General features: G+C 39.3%; 1 protein-coding gene across 1 annotated transcript in view; it reads right to left on the bottom strand.

Annotated features, from left to right (window-relative positions):
• MEGF10 (multiple EGF like domains 10) overlaps window positions 1-23,851 on the bottom strand; it is a 144,507-nt gene that overhangs the window by 31,864 nt on the left and 88,792 nt on the right. The window contains exons 9-13 of the mRNA XM_034774364.1: window positions 19,383-19,595; window positions 12,602-12,776; window positions 11,556-11,676; window positions 8,300-8,463; window positions 4,177-4,279 (exon numbers count right to left, since the gene is read on the bottom strand). Of these exons, the coding sequence (XP_034630255.1) occupies window positions 4,177-4,279; window positions 8,300-8,463; window positions 11,556-11,676; window positions 12,602-12,776; window positions 19,383-19,595 (776 nt within the window). The remainder of the gene's footprint in view (window positions 1-4,176; window positions 4,280-8,299; window positions 8,464-11,555; window positions 11,677-12,601; window positions 12,777-19,382; window positions 19,596-23,851) is intronic.

The following is a 23,851-nucleotide window of genomic DNA, read 5'->3' as shown; positions in this document are numbered from 1 at the left end:
ATACTGTTGTGCTGCCTCAGAAGCAGCCAGTTCCCTCACTGCTCATGAGGAGTAACTTGTACCAGGTCTATGTCTGGTGCAGTGCACATTCCCCAGCATGCTGGTGCAGCTCCCCAGCCCACTGTGTTTTGGGAGGAGGAGGTGAAGCCAACCCCCCCCCTGCCCTCTTCTGCCCTTTCTGAACCACCTGTATGAATAGGACACATAGAAGCCCTACTTCCCCACCACACTGCTACCCATGATGCTAGGCACACAAATGACCTTAGGAGGAATAATGAAAACTGAGGAAAAGTGCTAACTACCAAATGTTACATGTATTGGCGGTGTACCTGCTCCCCCATAAATACCACAACTGCTACTGACTTTAACAATTGCTCAGCACCCTCTTAAGATCATACTTGATGCCACAAAATCAATCTATTGCATAATATTCCTCTGATGTACAAAACTACCATTTGAAAATGCCTAATATCTGCTTTTCTTTTAAAAGGGATGACAGAGACACAGCATTTTCGAAGAGTTGAATCCTATTTGCAATAAAGTTGATAGCAATATTCTTTGTTAATATTAACAACAAGGAGGAAGAAACACAAGCCAAAATTGGGAAAGAACAGGTTAAAGAATATTTAGATAAGTTAGACGTATTCAAGTCAGCAGCGCCTGATGAAATTCATCCTAGGGTACTTAAGGAACTAGCTGAATCAATCTAGGAACCGTTAGCAATTATCTTTGAGAACTCATGGAGTGTGGGCTAAGTCCCAAAGGACTGGAGAAGAGAAAACATAATACCTGTCTTTAAAAAGGGGAACTAGGGGCATGTCTACACTTCTACTGAACACCTGTAGTGGCCTGACTAGGCTCACAGGGCTCAGACTGTGGGGCTATAAAACTGCAGCATAGATGTCCGGGCTTGGGCTGGAACCCATGCTCTGGAACCCTGCAAGAGGGGAGGGTCCCAGAGCCCAGGCCAAGCCCTGACATCGACACTGCAATTTTACAGCTCTGTAGCCTGAGCTCCATGAGCCTGAGTTGGCTGACATGGGCCAGGAGCAGGTGTTTAATTGCAGTGTAGACATACCCTAAGATGACCCAGGAAATTATAGACCAGTCAGCCTAACTTTGATACCTGTCAAGATACTGGAACAAATTATTAATCAATTTGTAAGCACCTAGAGAATAATAGGGTTATAAGAAATAGCTAGCATAGATTTATCAAGAACAAATCATGCCAAACCAACCCTGGGCATGGAGCCGGCAGCTGAACCCCTGGCCACGGCCAGGAACAGAACCCCAGGAGTGGGGCCGGCAGCCAGGACCCCAGGCACAGAGCTGGCAGTCGGGGCCGAGACTGGGGCCAGGGCCAGGAATGGAGCTGTATGGTGCTCCCTCCCTGCCCCCCGTGCCCCTCCATATGTTCCTCTGCGCCACCTTAGGGGGCATGCCCCACCGATTGGGGACTTCTGGATCAGATATTCAGAAAACTGTTTTAAGGGTAATTAAGCTCTGTAACAGGCTTCTAAGGAAGGTTGTGGAATCCCCATCACTGAAGGTTTTTAAGAACAGCTTGGACAAACATTTGCCAGGATGGTCTAGGTTTACTTGGTCCTGCCTCACTTCAGGCAGCTGGGCTTGATGATCTCTTAGGTCCCTTCCACTTGTACATTTCTCCTTGACTTCAGTGGAAGCAGGATCAGGTCTGATATCTCTAAACTACAGAATTTGGAGTTTTTAATCCTAGCATATACCAGCTCAATGATCTCATTTTAAAAATCTAATCATCTTATGTTGTTGAGTTTCAGTATCTCCATTCATTTTTCATACACTACCAATCTGTTTAAATTGCTGCTATAACAAAAGATATCTTCACCACTATTAGTCTGTTTACCCCCAACAGTCAAAGTGCCATCACTAAAATGTGAATCTATGGCACAGACATTTTAGAACCTCTTTCTAAAGTATTATCTTTTTTTTTCTGTTCTAAATATAAGTACATTCATAAATAAGTGTGGCTGCCGCATGGCTGTCAGTCTGACCTATGGTGTGTGGGTGGAGTATTTTTTCAGACAGTATAAGAAAACTATCTTGTTTATAAGATATTGTATGTCTAGACATCAGTGACATGTTGAAACTAGTCTCTCTTACACACACGGCCAAGATGACATCATCAGGGAGACTCAATTTCACCCATAACCATGTGTGAGGCTTTTTTTTTTTTTTTTTTTTTTTTTGCAAACGTTTCTCATCCCTAAGTCTAAAAGGCAAATTATCTTTGAAAGAAGCAAAAATGTATAGTCACTGCCCTCTTTTCAGTAACTGGCTTCAAATAGGACAGGAGAGTTGTGCTATGTTTAAAAGTCTTGGCCACAATCTAGTTTAGAATATTCTATTGATAATTTTCAAGTCTCTAATACTTTTTTATGGAAAGACCTGTTATAAAAAAGTTTGTCATGATTCTACTAAAGTAATTACAACAAATGTGTTATATTTTTGAAGTTTCCTTTGAAGTTTTATAAAATGATGCTGGCCTTTATGACTATTTGCCTCCATATTAAGAGACTAATGGACAATTTTAGAGTTGGTCTTCTTACCTGTGCCTGCACAATTTGTGAAGACATCCGATTACACACACCAACCCTGCACACTCATGCTCATAATCAGGAACCAAACACACAATATGAGAATTTTGGTTCAAAAAGTTATTTTGTATGAACTTGACAAGTGAAAATTAATTTAAGCTCTTCAGCCAGTCAATAAATTGTACAGTATTCTACACACTAGAATGATAGTTCAGGCAAGGTCTATGAATCCTTGCTAGTTCATTTCTCTCTCTGCAAGAATCAAAGCCTCACTGGCTTTGTCAGTGCTTCACCTGATTGTAAGAACTAAACATAACCGATCAGAGAACAGAAACAGTATAACGCAAGTTATAACCAATTGCAACAGCTAACCAACGCATGAATTTCAAATATTGAGTATCAAATACCTACATTGAAATGTCTGTGATCTATCCACAGAGTTAAAATACAAACTTGCAAAATAAACCCCATAAATTCAAATAGTGCTTATGTTTGAGGAAATCAGTCTGTCTGCAAACTTTCTGTGAGCAGAAAAATATGCTATAACTTGTCAAGCGCTGCATCCTCACTCCTCCCCCTCCCCCTCCCCCAAAGCCTCCTATACACCCGCGAAACAGCTGATTGCAGGGAGGGAGGGGGAAGTTGCTGATCCTCAAGGCCGCTGAGAGGTGGGAAGTGCTGGGAGTGGTGGTGGAGGTGAGCTGATAGGGGGCTGCCAGCCCACCCTGGTTCCAAGCCTGCCCAGCCAAACAGCGTTATAAGGAAACGTTGCGCAACTATAAATGAATATGTTCTCTAATAGATCAGGGACATAACAACCGGGACGATGGTAAGTGAGGAGTTACTGTACAGCTGGTAGAAAAAAATGGAACAAGAGTCTCATAATAAATTTCTAAACCTCTTCTGTTTCACAGTGTTTGGAATGGACCAATTGTTTGTCTTTTGCAAGTTTCCACAACATTTTTATCATCAATTTTTTAAAATCAAAATCACAATAAAAACAATGAACATTTTCATTTACTGAAAACATTTTTCTGAAAATAAAAGTGTTCAGTAACAATTTCAAACACAATTTTGACAAAAAATTGAATAAAAAATCACTACAAATGTTACAGAAATGTTACCAAAATTTCAGCTTTTTTAAAGCTTATTTTTCATCAGAAAAACTGTGTGCAAATAATTTCAGACAGTTCTACTGACAACACAGCTTCTGCAGGAGCCATGATCCCACTGGCTGGCTGCCTAGTGCTTGAGTGTTAAAAAGTCTCCTTGGGAATTGTGCAGATGGGGCTCTGTCAGCATTACCTTAGATATCCACACAATTACCAACCTTGTCTTGAAGGGACCATGGTTTGGAGGTTGGCTGCATTTTGAGACTTCCCACTTCCACTCCCAAATGTATGCAGAGCCCAGATCCTAGGGAGCTTTACATTCCATGAAAGGGAACACATGCCATGGAGGTGGCATTCCCATCTTTCTGTACTTCCCATCCCAGAAACTACCAGTCTGGATCTTCTCTGCCCAGCAAAAGGAATGATTGGGTCCCACCTTATTTAGGTTGTCATCATTTTTTTAACCCTCATATTAATCTCTGTTTTACCTGACCATCCAGGGAGACAGCGACAGTAACCAGTGGTTGGATGACAGCCATCTGCATGGCTGCAATCACAGCGTTCAGCACAGTCCATTCCATATGTGCCATCCTGTCAGAACAAAAAACATAGCTGAAACCACGAGAGCTAAAAAAGAGAGTTAGAGGAGAATAAGTTCTGATCAGTCCTCTCTCAAGCAGCAACAATCTTCCTTTACTGCAGCTTCCTTGCACTGTCCCACTAATGGTGCTAAAACCTGACCTGAAACCTGGAGAGACCTTGAAGGAGGGAGTAATTCAGTTTCCATACTGACTCAGTCCTTGACCTCTCTATTAAGATTGCCAAGAAGGATGCCATTTAGTGATGCCATTTATAATGAACTCAGTAGAAAGTAGAAGTATGGAAGTACAACTTTTAGCTTGCAGTGATACTAGGACCGCATTTTACATATAAATCTTTTATAAATAAGCACAAACAGCCTCACTTTCTTTTTATTAAAATTCCCTTCTTTTGCATTACAGTAAATGCAACCTGACAATGGGAAGGATGCTTACTGATTGCAAAAGGAGATGGGACAATGATGTGAGACAAAGATTATTTTTTAGTGTGGTAGCATTTCCGAGGATTGATGTAAAGCTAGTGTATGATGGATTTGACATAAGGGGTCAAATTCTCCTCTAAATTTCCCCAATGTAATTCAGATGATTTCTATGGGATTCTAATGGAACCCAATTCTAACTGCATTTAGTTTCTGTTAAGTAGGAGAGGGTAAACTGATTTTAGAGACAATTCCCCATCAAGCCAACCCTGGAAACTGCACCAAGGAAAACCACTAGTTCAAACTCCCAGAAGAAAGAAAAGTTTAGCAGTAATGTGCAACTACAGAAAAGGGAGTTGGAATCAAAATGAAATATAAGGCAGAATAGGTAGTATAATAACACTTATGTGCCCGGCACCACCTGCATAAAAGAAAACAAGAAAAGAAAAACAACAGCACTGTTTAAAAAGCTAGTACAGTAGGATAATTTAAATACCAAGGCTAAAAATATGGTCATAGTAACATCAGAACTTGAAATGCAGCCTAAATCAAGATTCATCTGCTGTTTCTTGATACGCATGCCTACATTTGTATAGAGTTCCACAGGATCTGGCCATTCAACTACCAGTCTTTCAATTCCAAAACAGAACAACACTGAACTGTACTGCACTGCTCTGCACACGACTCAAGAATAAGTAGTGTCTTACTTATCTCAATAATCCATTTTAATGTAAGGGAGAAGAAGAGATTAAGGGAAGTACTTCCTTTGCATATAATCAGATTTGTGAAGAAAGAAAATCTTCAAATATATTCTGGAAAGGAGGTAATTTATACGTAAGACATAGCAGAAATAAGACACTGCAAACTCACTTACTTTTGAGTACTAATATGAGCTGTAATTTTAATAAAAAGATATATCCTATGCTCACCGGAACTGGAATGACCAACCTAAGTATACAGCCTGAAACTGTGGCTGAAATAATAAAAGATTTTTTCCCCAGATCACATTGGACACAGGAAAACTAATGAGGTCTAGATTCAAGTTTAATAACTGTTGGAGATATGGGCTAAAAAATAAAACTTCAGTACATATATTATGTCATATGCACTTCCTCTGATCTATGTTTTTTGGGAGAAAGTATTAGTCAGGAGGATCAATTTAATAATGAATGTGGATATTAAAGTGAGCCCAAATAAATAACTTACTTTCTCGTTGACAAAAACATTTCTCACATAATAAAAGCAGAGGGGAAATATTTATGAATGGAAACTCTGATGGATAAATTATGTGGTACTTCAAAAATATTCACTTTTCATAATATTAATTTGTTAATTTTCAACTGTGTACTCAACACAGCCCCTGTCCTGAAGATTTTATAATTTAAACAGCAAGCTTAGAGAAGATGATCTCAGTGTAAGTGCAAAACCTTGTCTCTCTCTTCAACAGAAGTCCAATAAAAGATATTACCTCATCCACTTTATCTCCCTATGCTTAGAGATAAGACATATGTAGAGACGTACATTCAAATTAGTTTTTTTGTTTATTCTCATGTTACAGAATTTTGAGAGGGGAAAATCATTTGATAAAGGTTAGTATTTGTGGGTGTTGTTTTGCTGAAAATAGTGGATTGCTGTGGTTAGCAGCCTTGAAAGATCAGCTTTCTCTTAGGGTGCCAATATTGGAAGGTGCTAATGCAAGCCAATGCAAGTTGAGGGCATTCAGCTTTTTGCAGAATCAGATAGACAAGGTAGTTTTAAAGAAATCTGATCCTGTTTTCTAGGAGCTTAATTCATATTCTTGTTGGAAGCATTGTATGTGCTTATATTGTTAGTACCCTATCAGTTTTCTGTTTATACAGAATGTGTTTTCATTTTAGTATGTTAAGTTATACTATATTGTGTTACTTTGTGGAGAAAATTAATTAAAAGCAAAACAGTCTCCCCAAAATTTAACTCCTGATTGTTCCTAGAGCTGCATAACCTGGATGCAATGAAGTAGCACAGGTATGGCTGTCAGACATGTTGTAATCCAGCTGCTCACATCGCCACGTCATTGAAAAAAATGGAGCTAAGCAAAACACATATATGTGGAAGTAGCAGGGGTGGGGAATTTACAGGGTTCATGTGCAATTCAGGTAATTCATCTGTAACTGAATTAACCCAAAGCTTCTCTTTATCCATAAATCCACAAGAGAGTCTTCTTCACAAAAAAGTTTTCTTTTCATTGGAAGACAAGATTTCATTGGAAACAAAGTTTGGATGATTTTTTTTCATTTCTGAAATGTATTTGAAACAGAAAAAAAGCAGAGAAAAAACAATTATTTAAAAAAGATTCCAATGTTTTCATTCTGAAATTGTGAATTTCCCCCACCACTCCAATATCTGACTGTTTCCCATTTGCCAGTAGTTATATCTTAGCACTTAACAATGTCAAATGTGAAAGTGTTACTTTCCCTCTGAAATTAACACTTTAAAAGACAAAGTAACACTTTCACTTTTAACACTTAACCCTTAAAATTGAAGGTGTTACTTTTAAAAGTGAAACATAGTTTATTTAGCTCCCTTTTTTTGCTCTTTCCCAGCTGAAAAAACTGGGGAACAGTGAGAAAGGTCAATAGGGAACTACTTTACCACATTTTATACATTGCCTGTGAGAAAACTGAAATTTCCCAATGGGAAAATTTCAAAAGGGGATTTTCCTACTAAAATGTTCCTGGGGGAAAATCTGAGTTTTCTAGCCTGCTCTAGAAAAACAATTGTACCACAAGGAGGGTCTGTAGAAGAAAAAGAGAGACGAGACAAACAGATTTGCAGGTCTCTGAAAGCAAAAAAAAAAAAAAAAGAAGAAGAAGAAGAAATGGAGATAGAATTGAAGAAGCATAAGGGTGTGGGTCAACAAGCTGGAAGAAATGAGATGCAGTAAAGCTTAATCAAGAGACCACCACCTTTACTAGGCATTCTGACTCACAGTACCCCCAAGTGTCTGACTCACAGTACTCCCAAAGATCTTGAGTAAAACTCTGTTCTATATTGATTATAAAGTTTCCTCTATTAAAACCCAGATTTTTTTGTGGTTCCCTGAGAAATTGCTTAAATATTGGAAGTAGCAGACAAAGCTCTGAAGCAGAGGAAGACAACAAGCTACTACAACAAAAGATTATGTACATCTGGTTGAAGAAGGAGAGAGAAAGATTTTCATTTGGGTTTTATTTTCATGATGGAAGACAAACTAACCTAGTTAAACACATTCTCATATTCAGAGTAATTTTTGTTAATTGGAGGTTACATTTTTTTGTTTACATGCTCATTTTGAAATATCTTCACTGAAATAGTTTGGGTGACTCCTGATTTATACCGTTGTAACTAAGGGCAGAATTTGACTCTAACTAAGCTTTTAAACAAGTTCTGAAACAGTCAGCGAAATACCTGGAGTCAAATTTTCAATATGAAGGCACAAAAAAGTATTGTATATTCATATACACAGTTGAGGAGCCCATTGCACTCAGTAGAAATACCCTCAGTTGGAAGTTTTGCAGGATCAGGCCACTTATAACAGAAACCCTATAGCTCATCATTGAATGAATTTTAATTACCTGGCAAGTGAGTTCACACTTTTCCCCTCTCCAACCTGGAGCACAGGTACAGGTTCCATCCAAAGCATTGCAAGCCCCTCCATTAAGGCACTGGCAAGTTAAATTACAACCAAGACCCCATGTGCCACTGGGACAGTTTATTGAACAATCCACACCATGCCAACCTGCCACAACAAAAATGAAGTGTCATATTAAACAAGGACATGTTTCTCTTCCTTTGCTGGGAGGTTCCTCTTTAGGAATCTCTCAGTGATACACAGCAGCAAGGATGGCCATGTAGCCTATGAAAGAGTATTAGTCCTCCCAGCTGAGGCCTTGCTCAAGTTCAAACAGAGGTGTCCTTGTGCACCTGTAACAGCCGTGCACAGCACACTTTATAAATTGGTGTCAACATTTGAAAGCAATTAATAGTACATCTGAAGGGAAAACAGGACACCTTGAGAATGCTCGCTAAAATGCACTAAACTATTTTGAATTTTGCAAGGGACAGCATAAAAAAATAATTTATTCCTTAGAAAATATGGTCAGTTCTTCTTAAAAACAAAGTTGCTCATATAGGGTATGTATTTGCTACTTCTTTAGTAGTTTTTCTGATGGGCTCTTTGCAGACTATATTCAGTGCAGACAGAGCTATGGTGCAGTCATAACAGTGGTCTTGGCAGAAGAAACCAAGGATAAAAAAAATAAATCAGTGAAAAAGTCATTATATGAGGTGGTTTTTCCAAAGACAAATATGAGATACTTCAGGAGATTCCCCACTTCCTTCTGAATATTTAAAAATAACCCCAGTACAAATTAGAAGATGCCTATAAGTTGATGCTTCAAACAGTGATTAAGTCAGAGAAATGACTCAGGAAGTACACACTGAAGTAAGCAGAAAGCTTTTAAAAGCATGATACTATACATCTATTGGATATAACAGCCAAGTTGTCATATGCTATCATCGACAGTGACAAAAGTTAGGTTTCTATTTCTATACTCTGTTTACAGTAAGCGGGGGTAAAAATAACTGTACTGAATCTAATCAATAAGCTATTCAGAACACATGTTGTCATGAATCTGCCTTGTGCTCTGGATTTCTAACTACAGAACTTAGGGCTTAATTCAGGAAAAAATATTTGTTGCAAATATAGCATTGTAATAATTAAAATATGGAAACACATTTTTCCACAATATTCTTTCCAGGATTTGTGTTCTATCCCTTCATGCCCTACATTTCATCCTGTAATACAAGCATCCTTAAAGTAAGCAATTCCATGAAAAATCATATGAAATTTGGAATGTTTCTAGTACATCATATTCCCCAAACACTCTCTGACCCACCCCCCACATATCTGTCCCACTTCCCCCTTCACAGACTCATCACTGTCTTGCTCCCTGTTCCATTGCCAGAGCTGGGCAACAACATGGTTGTTAATGAAAAAATGTAGAGCAATTTTGGGGAAATAGTACATGTAAATACATGAAACATTTGAAAATGGAGGGTAAAAACCTGGTCCCACTAAAATCAATGGGGTTTGACCCAGAGCTCTTCAGAAATACCAGAATGGGATAACACATTGCAAGAGGGATAGATATGATCCTCACCTTATTTAGCAGTTGTGTCCAACACTATTTTTGCTATGACAAGTATTTGTTTAATGCTTAGCAAAACAATTAAATTCAGTTATTTGTTCATCTTAGTATTAAATAAGTTGGGTAAAATTCTACCTTCTGTTCAATTCTCACAAGGCTCAAGCAAATGACCTTTGGGCAGGGGTCTGAGGAAAGCAATATTTCTCCTCCCAATCCAGCCATTTGGCAAAGAGCGGCTGCAATTCCAAATCTGCCCAACGCCATATTACAGCACATAGATTATAGTAGTAGATTGGATGCCAGCACACCTGCTACATGGGGGATTTAGGCCTACGAATCCCTGGAGCGGCTAATCAACTAGTTACTTCCCGGCTGATTCTGCCACACCTCCAAATCCCTTTCCTGTGCCTCTAAGAAGTGAGGCACTTTAGAGGAGAGCTCCATGGCACATAGGAGGTGCAGGAGTCCCCTGCTCAGCATTCTGTGGCCTGCCCATTTCCCCTGACCAATCTAGCAGCACAGCCAAGATGGTTCTCCTGTTTTTAAGGTTTTCTCCACCTGCAGATGATAGGGGGACAACCTCAGGCTCTGTGTGTGTAAGAAAATATCCTTACATGTACCTTCACCTTAAATATTCCTTTGGACAGGAACTACATGGAGACATGAAGCAGGGCTGTAGAACCTTGTATGGGAGAGGGAAAATGGAGTTCTTGTCATGCTCCTTTCTATCTGCAGAACACATGGCTGGAGAATTTGCAAACAGTCTGCATCCCTGCCATATACAGGCAAGGTCAAACCAACATCTGCTGTGGGAGAAGGTGAGCTGGGGAGCACAGGTGGTACATGGAGGGTTTGCCAGTCATTACAAGTTATGGCAGAGAGAGAATGCCAAGCAGAGAAGTAGAGGGTTATGAAAGAAAGTGGGATGGATGATACTGATGGAGGCAGAGCCAGCTGAGTGGGTTCAAAGTTGGGGTGCTGAGGAATGAAGGAGCAGTAGCTCGCACTAATGATGGTGAGGCTGAGAAGGGGAGTAGGGTAAGTGTTGGGATGAAGTCAGAAAATGATTGGAGAACACAGGATTGAGCTGGAAAGGTGTGGGGGAGCCAAGGGGGAGATGATGATTTTGGGGGTATAGAGAGTGGTGCTGAACAGGCAGGAAGAATATCACGTGTCCATGGTGGGATGGAGGGCTGCAGTGACCTGGAGCTTGCTCAGATTCATGGTGATTTGGAGTGGGAGTTGAAAAGAAGTATACAGTCAAGTAGGGCTGCTGACAAATACACTCACAAGGAAACCTACAGTAAGTTATGCTCAGCAGCTCCAGAGAAGAGAGCAGCATTCTAGCTTGGGGTGGGTACCAGTGATCCCCCCCGGCATCCACAACTCCAGTGTGACCTGCACAAAGAGCAATGTGAAGGGTGTGTGGACACAAAGCAGAATAGTGGTGGCAAAGGCAAGCTGCCCACAATTGTCTCTGAGAAGATATTTTTCTGTTTGTCACCTTTCTGAACAGTGGAGGGAGCCAGCATTGTTATGGTCTTAGTGCCTGGCTCTTTTTTAGTTTAAGTTTGTGTTTATTTCTTCTTCTCTATTTCAAAAGCTCATTTTGATGTGTATAAATAACTTATACTGATGACTGATTACAGAGATGGGAGACTAATTTGTTAGGCACTCTGACCTGCTTTGCAGGTACAAGAACCATCCACCGGAGAACAGATGGCTTGATTTTTGCAGTTGCACACAGAGGAACAGTTTACTCCATAGGTTCCCGGAGGGCAAGGAGTAGCACAATCAGAATCCTAAAACATACACAAATATATTAAAAAAATATTTGACAAAACATCAATGAGAGTTCAAACAATAAAATATCACCTGCACTTTCTCTAATCCTAGATTTAACTGACTTGTCAACCCCTTTCTGAGAGACTGACTGTTGTTATAGTATTACAAGTATAAGAAAATGTGCAGACCATGTCACATTCTAGGCTGTCATCAGGTCAGCCTGGGTTTACAGGAAATCATTAAGCAAGGCTCTTAATACTCTTTAAATCTACAATAAGTATTTGTTTTGCATTAGTTGATGTGGGAGAGCATGTCACATACCTGCCAGCACTTGGGTAAGCCAATATTCAGTACTACTGTACAAAGAAGCAATTCACAAAAGCAGAGTGTAATGTAAAATGGTAATGTAATGGAAAACAATTTGGACACATACAATATTCCAAAAAATATCATTTGATTAAAGTGCTCTTTCTACTATGCACAGTATTACTGATAGAACGTCTTCAAGGTTACATTTTTAGTATCATCGAATTTCTATATAAGAACAAACATCTGTGAGAACCACTGAAATCAGGTATCATGATTTGTAGAAATAACTGTATTTATTGTAGATTTTTACTATAAAATAGTTACTTAAATCCACAGATTAGTGCTGCAACAGTCACAGTTCCCCCGATTCCTTTCTGTTGTAGTAGGTATGTATACCTTATTAGCACTTTTTCATTCTCATCACTACATTATTTTTAAGAGATCCAAATGCAATTTTTTTCCTTTATGAGCCTGGTTCACAAGGAGCTAAGTGACTCTTGACAAGTGACAAGCTGAATGCTTTGACCTCCCATTAACCTCACAGGAAGGAGTACACTCAGCATTTCACTGAACGGGCCCTAACTGAAGGAAGTAAAGAAAAAAAAATAAACTGTGAACTTCAGAATTATTTACCTTAAATCCAGGGGCACAGATGCATTTTCCAGTCACACTATCACAGTCAGCACCATTTTGGCAGCTGCAGATCTGTTGACAAGATTCACCATAGAATCCAGGAGAACATGTCTCATTACAGTAGAGTCCAGACCAGCCTGGCTTGCAGGAGCATTCTCCAGACATAGGGTGACAGCTGGCAGAAGAAGATGAAAGGAATAAATAATTTGGGACTAAATATGACACCAAGATCCCAATGTAATTTTTTTCAGAGAACGACATGCTGATACAGATATGTTGTTTAAAGGACTTCACATACTGTGTATAAAGATATATATTTTCCCCAAACTAAACATATACAACACACACACAATTAGTATAATATAACATAATACAACATAAAGACACATACTTACCAATCTATGTGTTTATTTAGTTTGAAAAGAAAAGATCTATCTTTTCCATTTCTGTGTCGAAAAAACCCTACATATGCTACAGTTACCTTTCATGACTGTAAATTTCATGACATGAAAAATATTTAAATGATGAAAAATTCAAGCTTCCATCTATGCTTCTTGGTAATTCAGCTGTAACTAAAACATAATTGTTTTTCAAATAATGGTTAAAATCAGCATCTTATTTTCTTACAAAGCCCATTTAGAAATATAATCCTTTTGTCTGAGAAAGATGACGAGTTTCTTTAATAAAGCAACATTCAAGGAGTAACATGAATGCTCTTCTCTTTAAAGCTGTGGTTGAGAAGTGTATAACTGGCTTCTTTCCAAGAAATGATACCAAATCACTTTCATAGGGAGAAGTCAGAGGCACTGTCAAACTCAGTGACCTTTTAGAATGTGTCTAGTCTCCACTGTACATACCTGGTGATAGACCAGCTGTCTCTACCTGAAACAGCAGTTCCATTGAATGGCCAGTCAGACAGCTGTTGCCTCATAACAAATGGACATCATCAGCTGTGCTAAGATATATGTGCTGGAAAAGTGGACACAATGGAGTACTTTGTGGCACTCTGGCAGACAAAGCACTTGCTTAATTCTCACCAAAGGAAAGCTTCAATATCCAAATCAAATATATTTACAATAGGAAGACTGTTTAAAGATAGTCTTCCGGCACTGATTGAAGTAAAGTCCCCTGAAGTGTGCTGGAAAAAATGTGTCTAAGTCCAGACACATTAAATGACCCATGACATCAAGGAAGTTTTACATGCCTTTAGACGTCCTTCATTTGCTGACTGTGTGTGTGTGTGTGTGTGTGTGTGTGTGTGTGTGTGTGTGTACACACATGAATAAAACTAAGAGGTGTTTTTTTTTCCTATTTGAAGGTATGAAAAGTATTTTTGGGTGTTGTAGAATTAATAATCACCATCTTTAAAATAGTCGCAAGTGAAAATAGGGAATGTATACATCTCTTTTTAACAAAGCATGACTAGTTTGTGTAAAACTGCTGTCAATGAGAAGAAAATCTAGCCCCTGATCTTTTCAACTGAGAAGTTTAGAGTGGTCTATTTAGTGCAGGGGTTCTCAAACTGGGGGTCGGGACCCCTCAGGGGGTCGCGAGGCTATTACATGGGAGGTCACGAGCTGTCAACCTCCAGCCCAAACCCTGCTTTGCCTCCAGCATTTATAATGGTGTTAAATATATAAAAGTGTTTTTAATTTATAAGGGGGGGGGGTCACACTCAGAGGCTTGCTATGTGAAAGGGGTCACCAGTACAAAAGTTTGAGAGCCACTGATCTAGTGTGTATGGAAACAGATAAAGCCACACCAACAAGCTATGTGGTGTTTGCTGAGAACAGTCTATATATTAAAATATTAGAACACCAGCAGGTAATTGGGGCTGGAATGAAAATATTCTCAAATGAAATACATGTTAACCTCAGGAAACACGTGATGTAGAAAGAGAGGCAGAAATGTGTTCCCTGAGAAATAAGTTCCCTATACCTAATTGCTTTTCTGTATGCCTCCAGAGGCATTTTGGATCTAATCCCCATATTTCTTATCATTACAGGAGGCATTCAGTGATATGGAAAGCATTCTCAACCTGCCCAACAATAGGCAGCATTGCATGAAGGAATAAGATAAATATATAAAAAATTAAAATTAGTGGTGCAGTGATTTCAGGAAATAAATCCTTTGAGCTGCCTTTTTTTTTTTTTTAAGAGTGTAGCATATGAGGCAGACAGAGACATTGATATTCTGTGCCCCCCAGTGAGTATTAGTAAGGCATACTTGCACATATATTGATTGACACCAAAATTAGTATTCTGTAATTTGTAATTAGATGTAGGAAGCTGGAGCACTTTTGAAGCTTTTTGATGGTTCTCATGCAGTTAGCTTAATTGGCAATAAGATTTGTGTGTTAAGATAGGGAGGTAGAATAGACATTGAGAGATGCTGCAAGTATTTCTGCTTTTTTTCCTGTTCATTTTTGTTCACAATTTAGGGACATATATGTATATTTCCTATATAAGCACTAAGATAAATTTCAGTATATTTGGTAATAATATAAATAAAGTTATTTAAGTCTGCAGTTTTCTGGCACACTTCATGCCATATATTTATTTCACTTTAAAAAAGGGTCTGATGAAAAAGCTATGTATATTATAGAATCATAGGACCGGAAAGGACCTCGAGAGGTTATCTAGTCCGGTCCCCTGCACTCATGGCAGAACTAAGTATTATCTAGACCATCCCTGACAGGTGTTTGTCTAACCTGCTCTTAAAAATCTCCAATGATAGAGATTCCACAACTTCCCTAGGCAATTTATATGTACAATTCCACCATAAAAAACCCATTCAGAAATACCAAATGACCTAGTATCAACATTAAAAACACTATCAGCACACATAAACTGAATCCTTCCCTCTTCATCTCATCCACTCTTGTCTCAGAAAAAGCATGAGAAAATAGGTATGCTCTGAAGAGCAACATACTGGGGCTGTGTTAAACCTGGGATCATGAATAAGTCCTGAGTCAAGGCCCCACTATTAAGAATGACCTTGGCATGCCAGGTTGAGTGTTCCAGCTGATCTCAACTGCCAGGATGAAACAATGATGAAACAGAAAGCCCTGACAAGCTTATCAGATAAAAAATAATATAACTTGAACTGCATTCAGAAATTAACTGGAAAACAGGACACTCTCTGGAGAATAGGTGTAGTTTTCTCCCTGTAGGAATTACCACTAGGTAAGTGAGGAGCTGCATTCTGAATCTTCTAAAGTTTTCAAATGATCATCAGATGCCACCCAAGTAGAGGGACTGCAGCAATCCAACCTCAAAGTGACACAGCACAGGTCCATATCCAAAAGAACTGGCCAAAGGCAGTTCTGTCTTACCAAAGGCAGATGGAAAGTCACTATTTGCTGACTCCTGCCATTTGAACCTCCAGAAGCAACTGAAGGTCTAACAAGCCCCACAGTTTGTGAATCTGAGTAGCAAGGGCAGGCAAACCCCCTAATTAAAAGGGCTAGATATTACACACCAATTCTCCAGGTTGTTCCTGTAACCTTCTAGTTTTATTTCTATCTTATCTAAGTCTAGCCTCAGCTAGCTCCCATTCATGGAAAATTGATCAATAGCATCATTTGGTCTAAGAGCAGAGAGACGTGCTGCACATCATCTGCATATGGTTGGCACTGCAGCCCAAACTACTTCACATACATATTGATGAGAGGGAGTAGAATAAAACATTCCATGAGAGAGCCCTTGGAGCAGATGGCCGGTCACCCAGTACTACCCTTGGAGCCATCTAGGACAGAAGAGAACAAAGTAACTCAAATACAACTCCATCCCCACCAGCGTCAGTAGGCATGTCGACAATATCATGTGGTCAGTATCATTCAAGGCAGCTGATGTATCTAAAAGAATCAGCATGGATGCTTGATCTTTGTTCATCAACAGCAAGTGCTCTAACCCCTGGGCAATAGAGTCAGTCAGTCTTTCTCTTCTGTTGAAGCTGTTCCACTTGATATAAATAGTTAAATATTCACTGGGCCACAGCATGGGTGGCTGGTGACCCAGCTTTTGGGGGAGGCTAGCCCCCGGCCTCTCCCGTTCTGCCCCAAGCCCTAACGCTCTCCCTCTGCTCCCACACAGGAGCCCAGAGCACCCTCACCATGGCCAACAGTCCCAGTGCCAAGCAACTACCCCCAACCCCAGGCAGTATGGTCCAAGTGCAAGGTGGGTAGTGCAGCCCCAGCACTGGACACCCCAAGCCAGGACAAAGCACAGGGAACTGCAAGAGGGAGTCTGGGGGCAGAGCCACACCAGGCTGTTTGGGAGGCACAGCCTCCCCCAGCTTATACCTGTAGCCTATGGGCCAGAGAGAGAGACTGACTCTGTAGCATGATTGTTAGGGCACTCATAAGGGAGATCAAGGAAGGACTTGAACCTGGGTCTCCTACATCCCAGCTCAGTGCCCTAACCACTGGACTATTAGCTATACTGGGATGTGTTAATAATTCTCTCTTTCTCCAAAATTCCCTCCTGGACCTCAGAGACCTTCCCTCTGAACATTTCCATGAAAAGCTTCCATTTTGACAAAAAATGTTTAATGGAAAAAGTCCCAATCAGCTCTACATAGACATTCCCTGATGTGTTTATGTAAGAGTAAGTTCTTTCCCACCAGGCTGGCATTTAGTCACAGAAGATAGCCAGAAACAACTGTATCATCAAAAGTGGAAGGGAAGTATCCTCAGTGGGGCCTATGTTTTCCCCATTATTATTCATAAGTTATCTGATTGCTACTAGCTGGTGGTCTTAATCACCCCCCAGTACGAAGGAAGAAGAAAAATATAAAAATATCTTGTGAAGCCTGTGAATTTTTGCTTTCCTCCCCTCACTTTTCTCTACTCAACTGTAACATGCACTTACACACACACATGTTCCCACACCCACAACAGTGCTAAGTTCCATTGATTTGTCATACAGAAGGGAAAATGTTCAAAAAAAGATCAGCCATATGCTGCTGTTTACATTTGAACATTTGTGATTTGATTTGACCACAAGCTGTCTTCCAGAGGTATAAATGAAGGAACAGCTGTGTTGAACACAAATCAGAAGTAATCCTTGAAATATCAGAAATGCTATACAATGCAATACTTTCCTGTCAAACTAAACTTCTACAGTAGTCTTCAGTTAAAATTGCAGAAAACTGGCTAACCATAATTTATACACATAGTGCTATGAGGGCCAAATACTGCTGTTTTAAGTGCCAGACAAGGTGCAGAGAAATGGGGAGGGATTATAGTTTTTCTTATCCTAAATTCTCTCCCCAATCCATAATTTACTGGATTTCACATCCTGTCCAAACAGTATTGTTTCAAATCACATTTCAAGTAGATGGGATAAACAGAAGTACAAGTACACCAACATACAAATACGTAAGTGAAATATGAGAGAAATGCAGCCCTCTCTTACATGGCTTGTCAACAGAAGTTATGCTGAACAATTTAAGCAATCCAAGAATTTATTTCTCACAATGCCCTCTAACAGGATCACACAAACAGAGATATTCAAAAGGAGATTTTTTCATTAATGTCCCAGTGCATTTTAATGTTACTTCTAAATTCTGAATAAAGGCTTTATTTTTATGTATAAAAAAATGTGCATCTCAGATACAAAACACAACATTGTTCTGTAGAAGAGTACATCATTTCTGCAAATAGTTTTAACACAGCAATCCGTGACAGCAAAACATTTGGCATATGTACACAAAACTTATCTGACATATTGTGTATTATTAATGGAATTACGTGTGAATGAATGCAAAATTATTGGAGTCTTTCATATAGCCAGGTGTGTTTTATAAGAAAATAAGCCTTGTCATGAGAATTATATTTTGATTGTATGTTATCTTGTCTTATCTCGCATCCCTTCCCTAGTATCCCAAAGGGATTATCTCAGAATTTCTGGTTTATAGATTTTTATTACAACATGTTAAGGCTTTGTGGGTCCCATAGATACATACACAATGCAAAAATATTTGGCTCATGATTGCCTGAAAAGAGTCACGTGATGAGTTAGTAAGTTGCTACTCTGAAACCTAAGTTTCTATTGTTTAGCTTCTCTGAGTCAATACTACAGAGGTATGGAGAAATGTAAATCAAGTAGATTGCTTATACAAATAATTTTATTCAATTTCTTGGCATCAAACTTCACCTTTTGTCGAATGTTAGATTAAATGAAAAAGTTACATTTTTGAAATTTATAGTCATAATGGTGAGAATTCCAGATATATCTCATTAAAACAATCAGCATGCTTCCTCCCCACAATATATATCTTGGGTCTGATTCTCCTCTCACATCAGTTTTGTGTGTACGGGATGGTGTACTTCCATTTACTTGATTGGAGATACTCTTAATTAATAGTACCCCAGTGTAAGTGAAAGGAGAAGCAGGTCTATTGACCTCATATGGTGAAAAATGTAAAGATTTATTTTTATATGTGGTAAATTTAGACAAGGCCAAGACCAGGTCAATATTTATCTCGTGTCAATGAATCTTGATATTCATCTTAAAATCTATTTAAGGACATCAAATAAAGCTGTAAGCCAATATATATCTATTTATCTCTATCTCTATATCTATGCAGTTCTTGCTCTACTTGTTATTGTGTTTCTTACCATGATTATAAAAACATTAAATAGTCTCTCTGTCTAAGCTTTGTGGCTCTTAGCTGATTCACTTTTCCTGGAAACCTAAGGAACTTATTTCCTTATAATTTACATTCTTGGTTAAATGTTCCACCTGGAGAAAATCTGCTAAAAGATATAACAACATACCTGCGAGTGTTCTGCAAGTGACAGGGGCATTTTTTGTCACACTTGAGACCATAGACTCCCTCAGAACAAAGCCTTGTTTCACAGTGTTCTCCCGTATATCCTGGATCACAGAGACACGCACCACTAATATGATAGCATTTCCCTCCATTCATGCACTGGCAGGTCTTTGCACATTGCACTCCATAAGTCCCCACTGGACATTCATCCTGGCATCTGTGAAAGTCAGAAAAAAATAGGTTTACTTGCCTTAAATTTAAAACATTTTTGGAGTATCAATGTAAAAATGTATTTTAGTTTCTGAAGAGTTTTCTCTGGACAGAATTCTTAAAATCATTATAGGTGGAGCTAGTAATTTTGCTTCTATTTAAGGTTGCCTAATACTTTGCACTATAAGCTCCTGTTTTCAACTGCTTATAACTTTGCCAAATTTTAACTTTTATATGCTTGTTATCAGCCTCAGACTAAATGTTTTTTTGGAAAGTTTCAGCAAAAACATTTCATTCGTTTCTGAGTACAAAAATTAGGGGAAATAGTTTTTCCAATGTTAAATATGTCCCTCTCTCTCAAACACACACACACACACACACACACACACCACCTCTATTAATGGCTGGTTCACACAGTAGGATAACCTACTAACACTAACAGTTCCTTCTTTAGCTCAAGTAGTCATTTGTGCTATGATCTAAAACTCCTGACTTTGTACCCAGCTGATAACCATGAGGGCTGCAGACTGGGAATGTAAATATAGTTCCACATGGTTTTTCAGTTTGTTTTTTTAAAAATGCTAGAAATGACATTCAAAAACATATGTTAGAAGAAGATTGAGTGGGATTCTTGGCTCAAACAGACACAGGGTAGAACTGGTAGCCTGAGAAAAGGGGAGATATGATAGCTTTAAGCCACCTTTGTGTGTCCATGGATCCTGGGCTACTCCAGTGGCTAGCGAGACCCGGAGCAGGCCTGTCTAAATTACAACAAGCTTCCTGGGTTTCCCTAAGGACTGCTGCACTGCCTGGTATTTCTGCACTCTGCCCACACACACACACATTACACCAGGACTTGTGAAGAGGTTCTTGGAAGGCAGCCACACAGCTGTCTTCCACAGTGCTTGCATCAGAGGAAATGCACACCCAGCTGAATATGGATCTTTGGGGGCCCCTCTGTGCCACTCTGGCCCTTTTGTGCAGAATAAAGAGGCCAGAGCAAGGATCTCACCCATTATGGTTGCAATGTCAAACACTCAAAAGTTAAGAAACGTAAATGGCAAAGCAAAGGTCAGTTCATCCCCAGAGTAAGTATGCATTATGATACTGACTTTAGTTACACAGTCACACAGTATTTGTTCTATAGGAACCCTGCCTCATTCAGTGCACAGGATGGACAATGAAGAATCAGTAAGTTGCAAGAAGAGAAAGCCTGGTCTCTTGTGTTTAATGCTTCTGTACTGGGATTTTGGAGATCTGGATTCCCTCCTTTGCTCTGTCCCAGGATTCCTATGTGAAGACGGGCAAAACTATCTTAATGTACAAACGGGTCAAACTAAATTTTCACAAGCATTTCCTAATTTTTGAGCACTTGACTTTCCTATCTACTTTTAATATAGTTTTTTGTATTAAATATGAATAATAAACACATTTGCCATCCTTAGTAGTGAAGCAATTTGGAATTACCTGTATAGAAGTGATTGTGAATATGATTCAATATTGTCAAAATATGGGAGTACGGCTCTGTCTTTAGAAGTAGGCTTGACATCCTAACTCTAAATAAGACTTAAGACTTATTGCTCCTAAAGCATGGCGAAGTTTTAGTAAATAGATAGTATTTCTCCTTGGGTTTTAGCTGCGGAAACTGTTGCCAGTCAGTCACCAGAAATCCTAATTCTGCTTTAAACAAATTCAACATGTTGATGAAGGGGATGATACTATTCCCTAGTAGGAAAGAGATTACCAAATGGCAAGCAATTGCAAAAAACGTTATTTTCTCCAGTGGAGAAAGGCTGAAAAGGAGAAGAATTAATCATTTCTCTCAAGAAGGAACTTATACTAAGACCTCGGGTTGAGTTTCTTCCTGAATGGTTTAGCTAGATACTGAGGAGAGAGATGTAGTTTCCTGGAGCATGGTATGCAATATTTGGAGAGACAGAAAAATTCCTCTAGGGACTCAAGTGAAGTCATGTAAATGGGAAGTCAGTGTAGCAGGCATTTTTCATGCTGCCAAGTCACTAACAAATACTGTGCTGGGGATCTGGGTCAGTGTTTCATTTTAAAGAAATTGTCAGCCTAGCAAAGAAAAAGATAAAAAATGCAATTGTATTAAAAATAAACATTCAAAAGAAAAAAACCAACAAGGTCTGTGCAGAAGAATGTTTAATAATAGATTAGTATAAATGCAAAGAGATTGGTGGAGGCTGTACTTTCTATTTAAATCAACAATTAAGCTATAAAAACCCATCTGTACGGAGTTGTCCTGCTGCTATAGGACTTGTCACCCAAACACCTGTTAACTGCTTTTTAAAATGGGTTTGCACTGGATGTGTTACATGTTTTTTTATTATTTTGAAGATTGTGAGGGAACGGAGCTATCTCAGTTTGTGAGTTGAAATGATCCATTATGCAAATATGAGGATAGAAAAAGATTTAGTCACACTTTCACAGCATTCACTGTGACCCTCTCTTAGTTCCCCCACTGCCGTTGTGTTTCATTTAATATAAAGCAATTTGCTCTTTAAAAACAAAACAGGGCAGATTTCTAAAATCTCTCTTATGAATTCTGTAGCCATTGGGATTTGTAAAGTGCAATTGGACAGGATTTAACAACTTACTCCCACAAGAACACAAAGGGGCTGAACTTGTGGGGTGATTTCAGTGAGAATTAGAGGCATTCAGCACCCCTTGCAGGATCAGGCCCTGAAAGATGAATAAGGCTTGCATAAAGGTTGTTATTTTTCCTGTGACAGCTGACATAAGAATAAAGCAAAAAGTCTATGCCCAACAGTGTTTGCTCTTTAGAACATAAGCTGGTTGTAAGGAGATAATTGAAGGTTAGGGGGGAAAAATCTGAGTTAAGACCAGCTGCTACAGATGTTTTCCACACAACACTAGTGCTCTACCAACATATGATAAAATACATACTGAAACCACTAACAGTTCCCTGTAATTCAGTCACATTAACTTTTCTAGGTTTCCGTTACGTACAACACTGAACCCACATTAAAACCTGGGGAAATTACTCATCACCAGTAATTCTGTTTGTCCGACTCCCTCATCTCCTCCCTTCCTGCAGATGATTCCAGACAATCACAAGTATGCCAGGAAGCAAGAGAGTAGGCAAAGAATATTGACAGGTTGGAGTAGCATGGAGCTGCCTATATATATCCTTTGCCTTTCATTATTCTTTGCCTTCTGGCTTCCAGGTATACAGCACCTAATGCTGACAGCTCGGAATCTTCTACAAGATGAAATACAAGGTGGGTGAATAAAATCCTACCTTTCAAGGATTCAAGCAGCACAAAATATGGCACTTGGTATGATTTCAATTCAGTTTGAAAAAGAAAACTACAAGTATTGTGTGACAGAGTAGCCCCCACCTCCAGTGTCTTCCAGTGTCAGGCCATGGCACCATGTACCCCCGAAATTGGAGGCTAGGTTTGAAATTGCAATGTATCCTCTCCTGAGTCAATTTTACAGTCTGAGGGCTGGAATAGCAACAGTAGCACCTTTACAACCCACATGTAGAGGTTTCCAGTCACTAGATCCACATAGCCTCAGACTTTTCTTCTGGCCTCCCCAAAACTACGTCCTATGCCTTTCCCAGTTTGGAACAAGAGAGAGCCCCCAGTGCACAGTAGCTTTGAATCTGGACATTCTCTGCTTCAAACACAATGTCTCTTGGAACTGCACCAGGAATAATTTCAATCTTCATGACTGTGCCTTAAACACAGCACTGACCCCAAAGTAAAGAGTTTGTAAATACCAAAACTCCTTCCACTTCCAACTCAGAAAGAGCAGTTTGGGCCAATCATTTTTTATGTCATTAAGACAAACCTGACTTTCTATCTGAGGGGAAATAATTAAACTGGTTTTTAATTAACCCTAATGTTAAAAGTATCCCTCAATGGACTTCCGAAATGAAATCAAAATTAGGATTAATCCCAGCAGGGAAACTACCTAAGGGACCAAAGAGGTTTGTGCTAAAACAGAGAAACCACTCTAACATGCAAACCTTTTTCATGGCTCCAGCCATAGACAAGGACTATTAGTTATTCATTTTATAGTAGTGCCTAGAGAGGAGCCATTGCGCTAAGGGACTGTGCAGACTTATAGTAGGAGGCAGACCCTGTCCTGAAGAGATTACAGTCTAAACAGATGAGACAAATGGAGAGAGAGAAAACTGGTACAGAGAACATCCATAGATTCAATGGTAGTTGGGAGTGGGCACAAAACAACAACCCACTTGGCTACTCCTTT

The sequence above is a fragment of the Trachemys scripta genome, chromosome 6 (assembly GCF_013100865.1).
Source record: "Trachemys scripta elegans isolate TJP31775 chromosome 6, CAS_Tse_1.0, whole genome shotgun sequence".
Taxonomy (NCBI): domain Eukaryota; kingdom Metazoa; phylum Chordata; order Testudines; family Emydidae; genus Trachemys; species Trachemys scripta.
The sequence above is the reverse complement of the archived record's forward strand: the minus strand, read 5'-3'. Positions and strand labels throughout refer to the sequence as shown.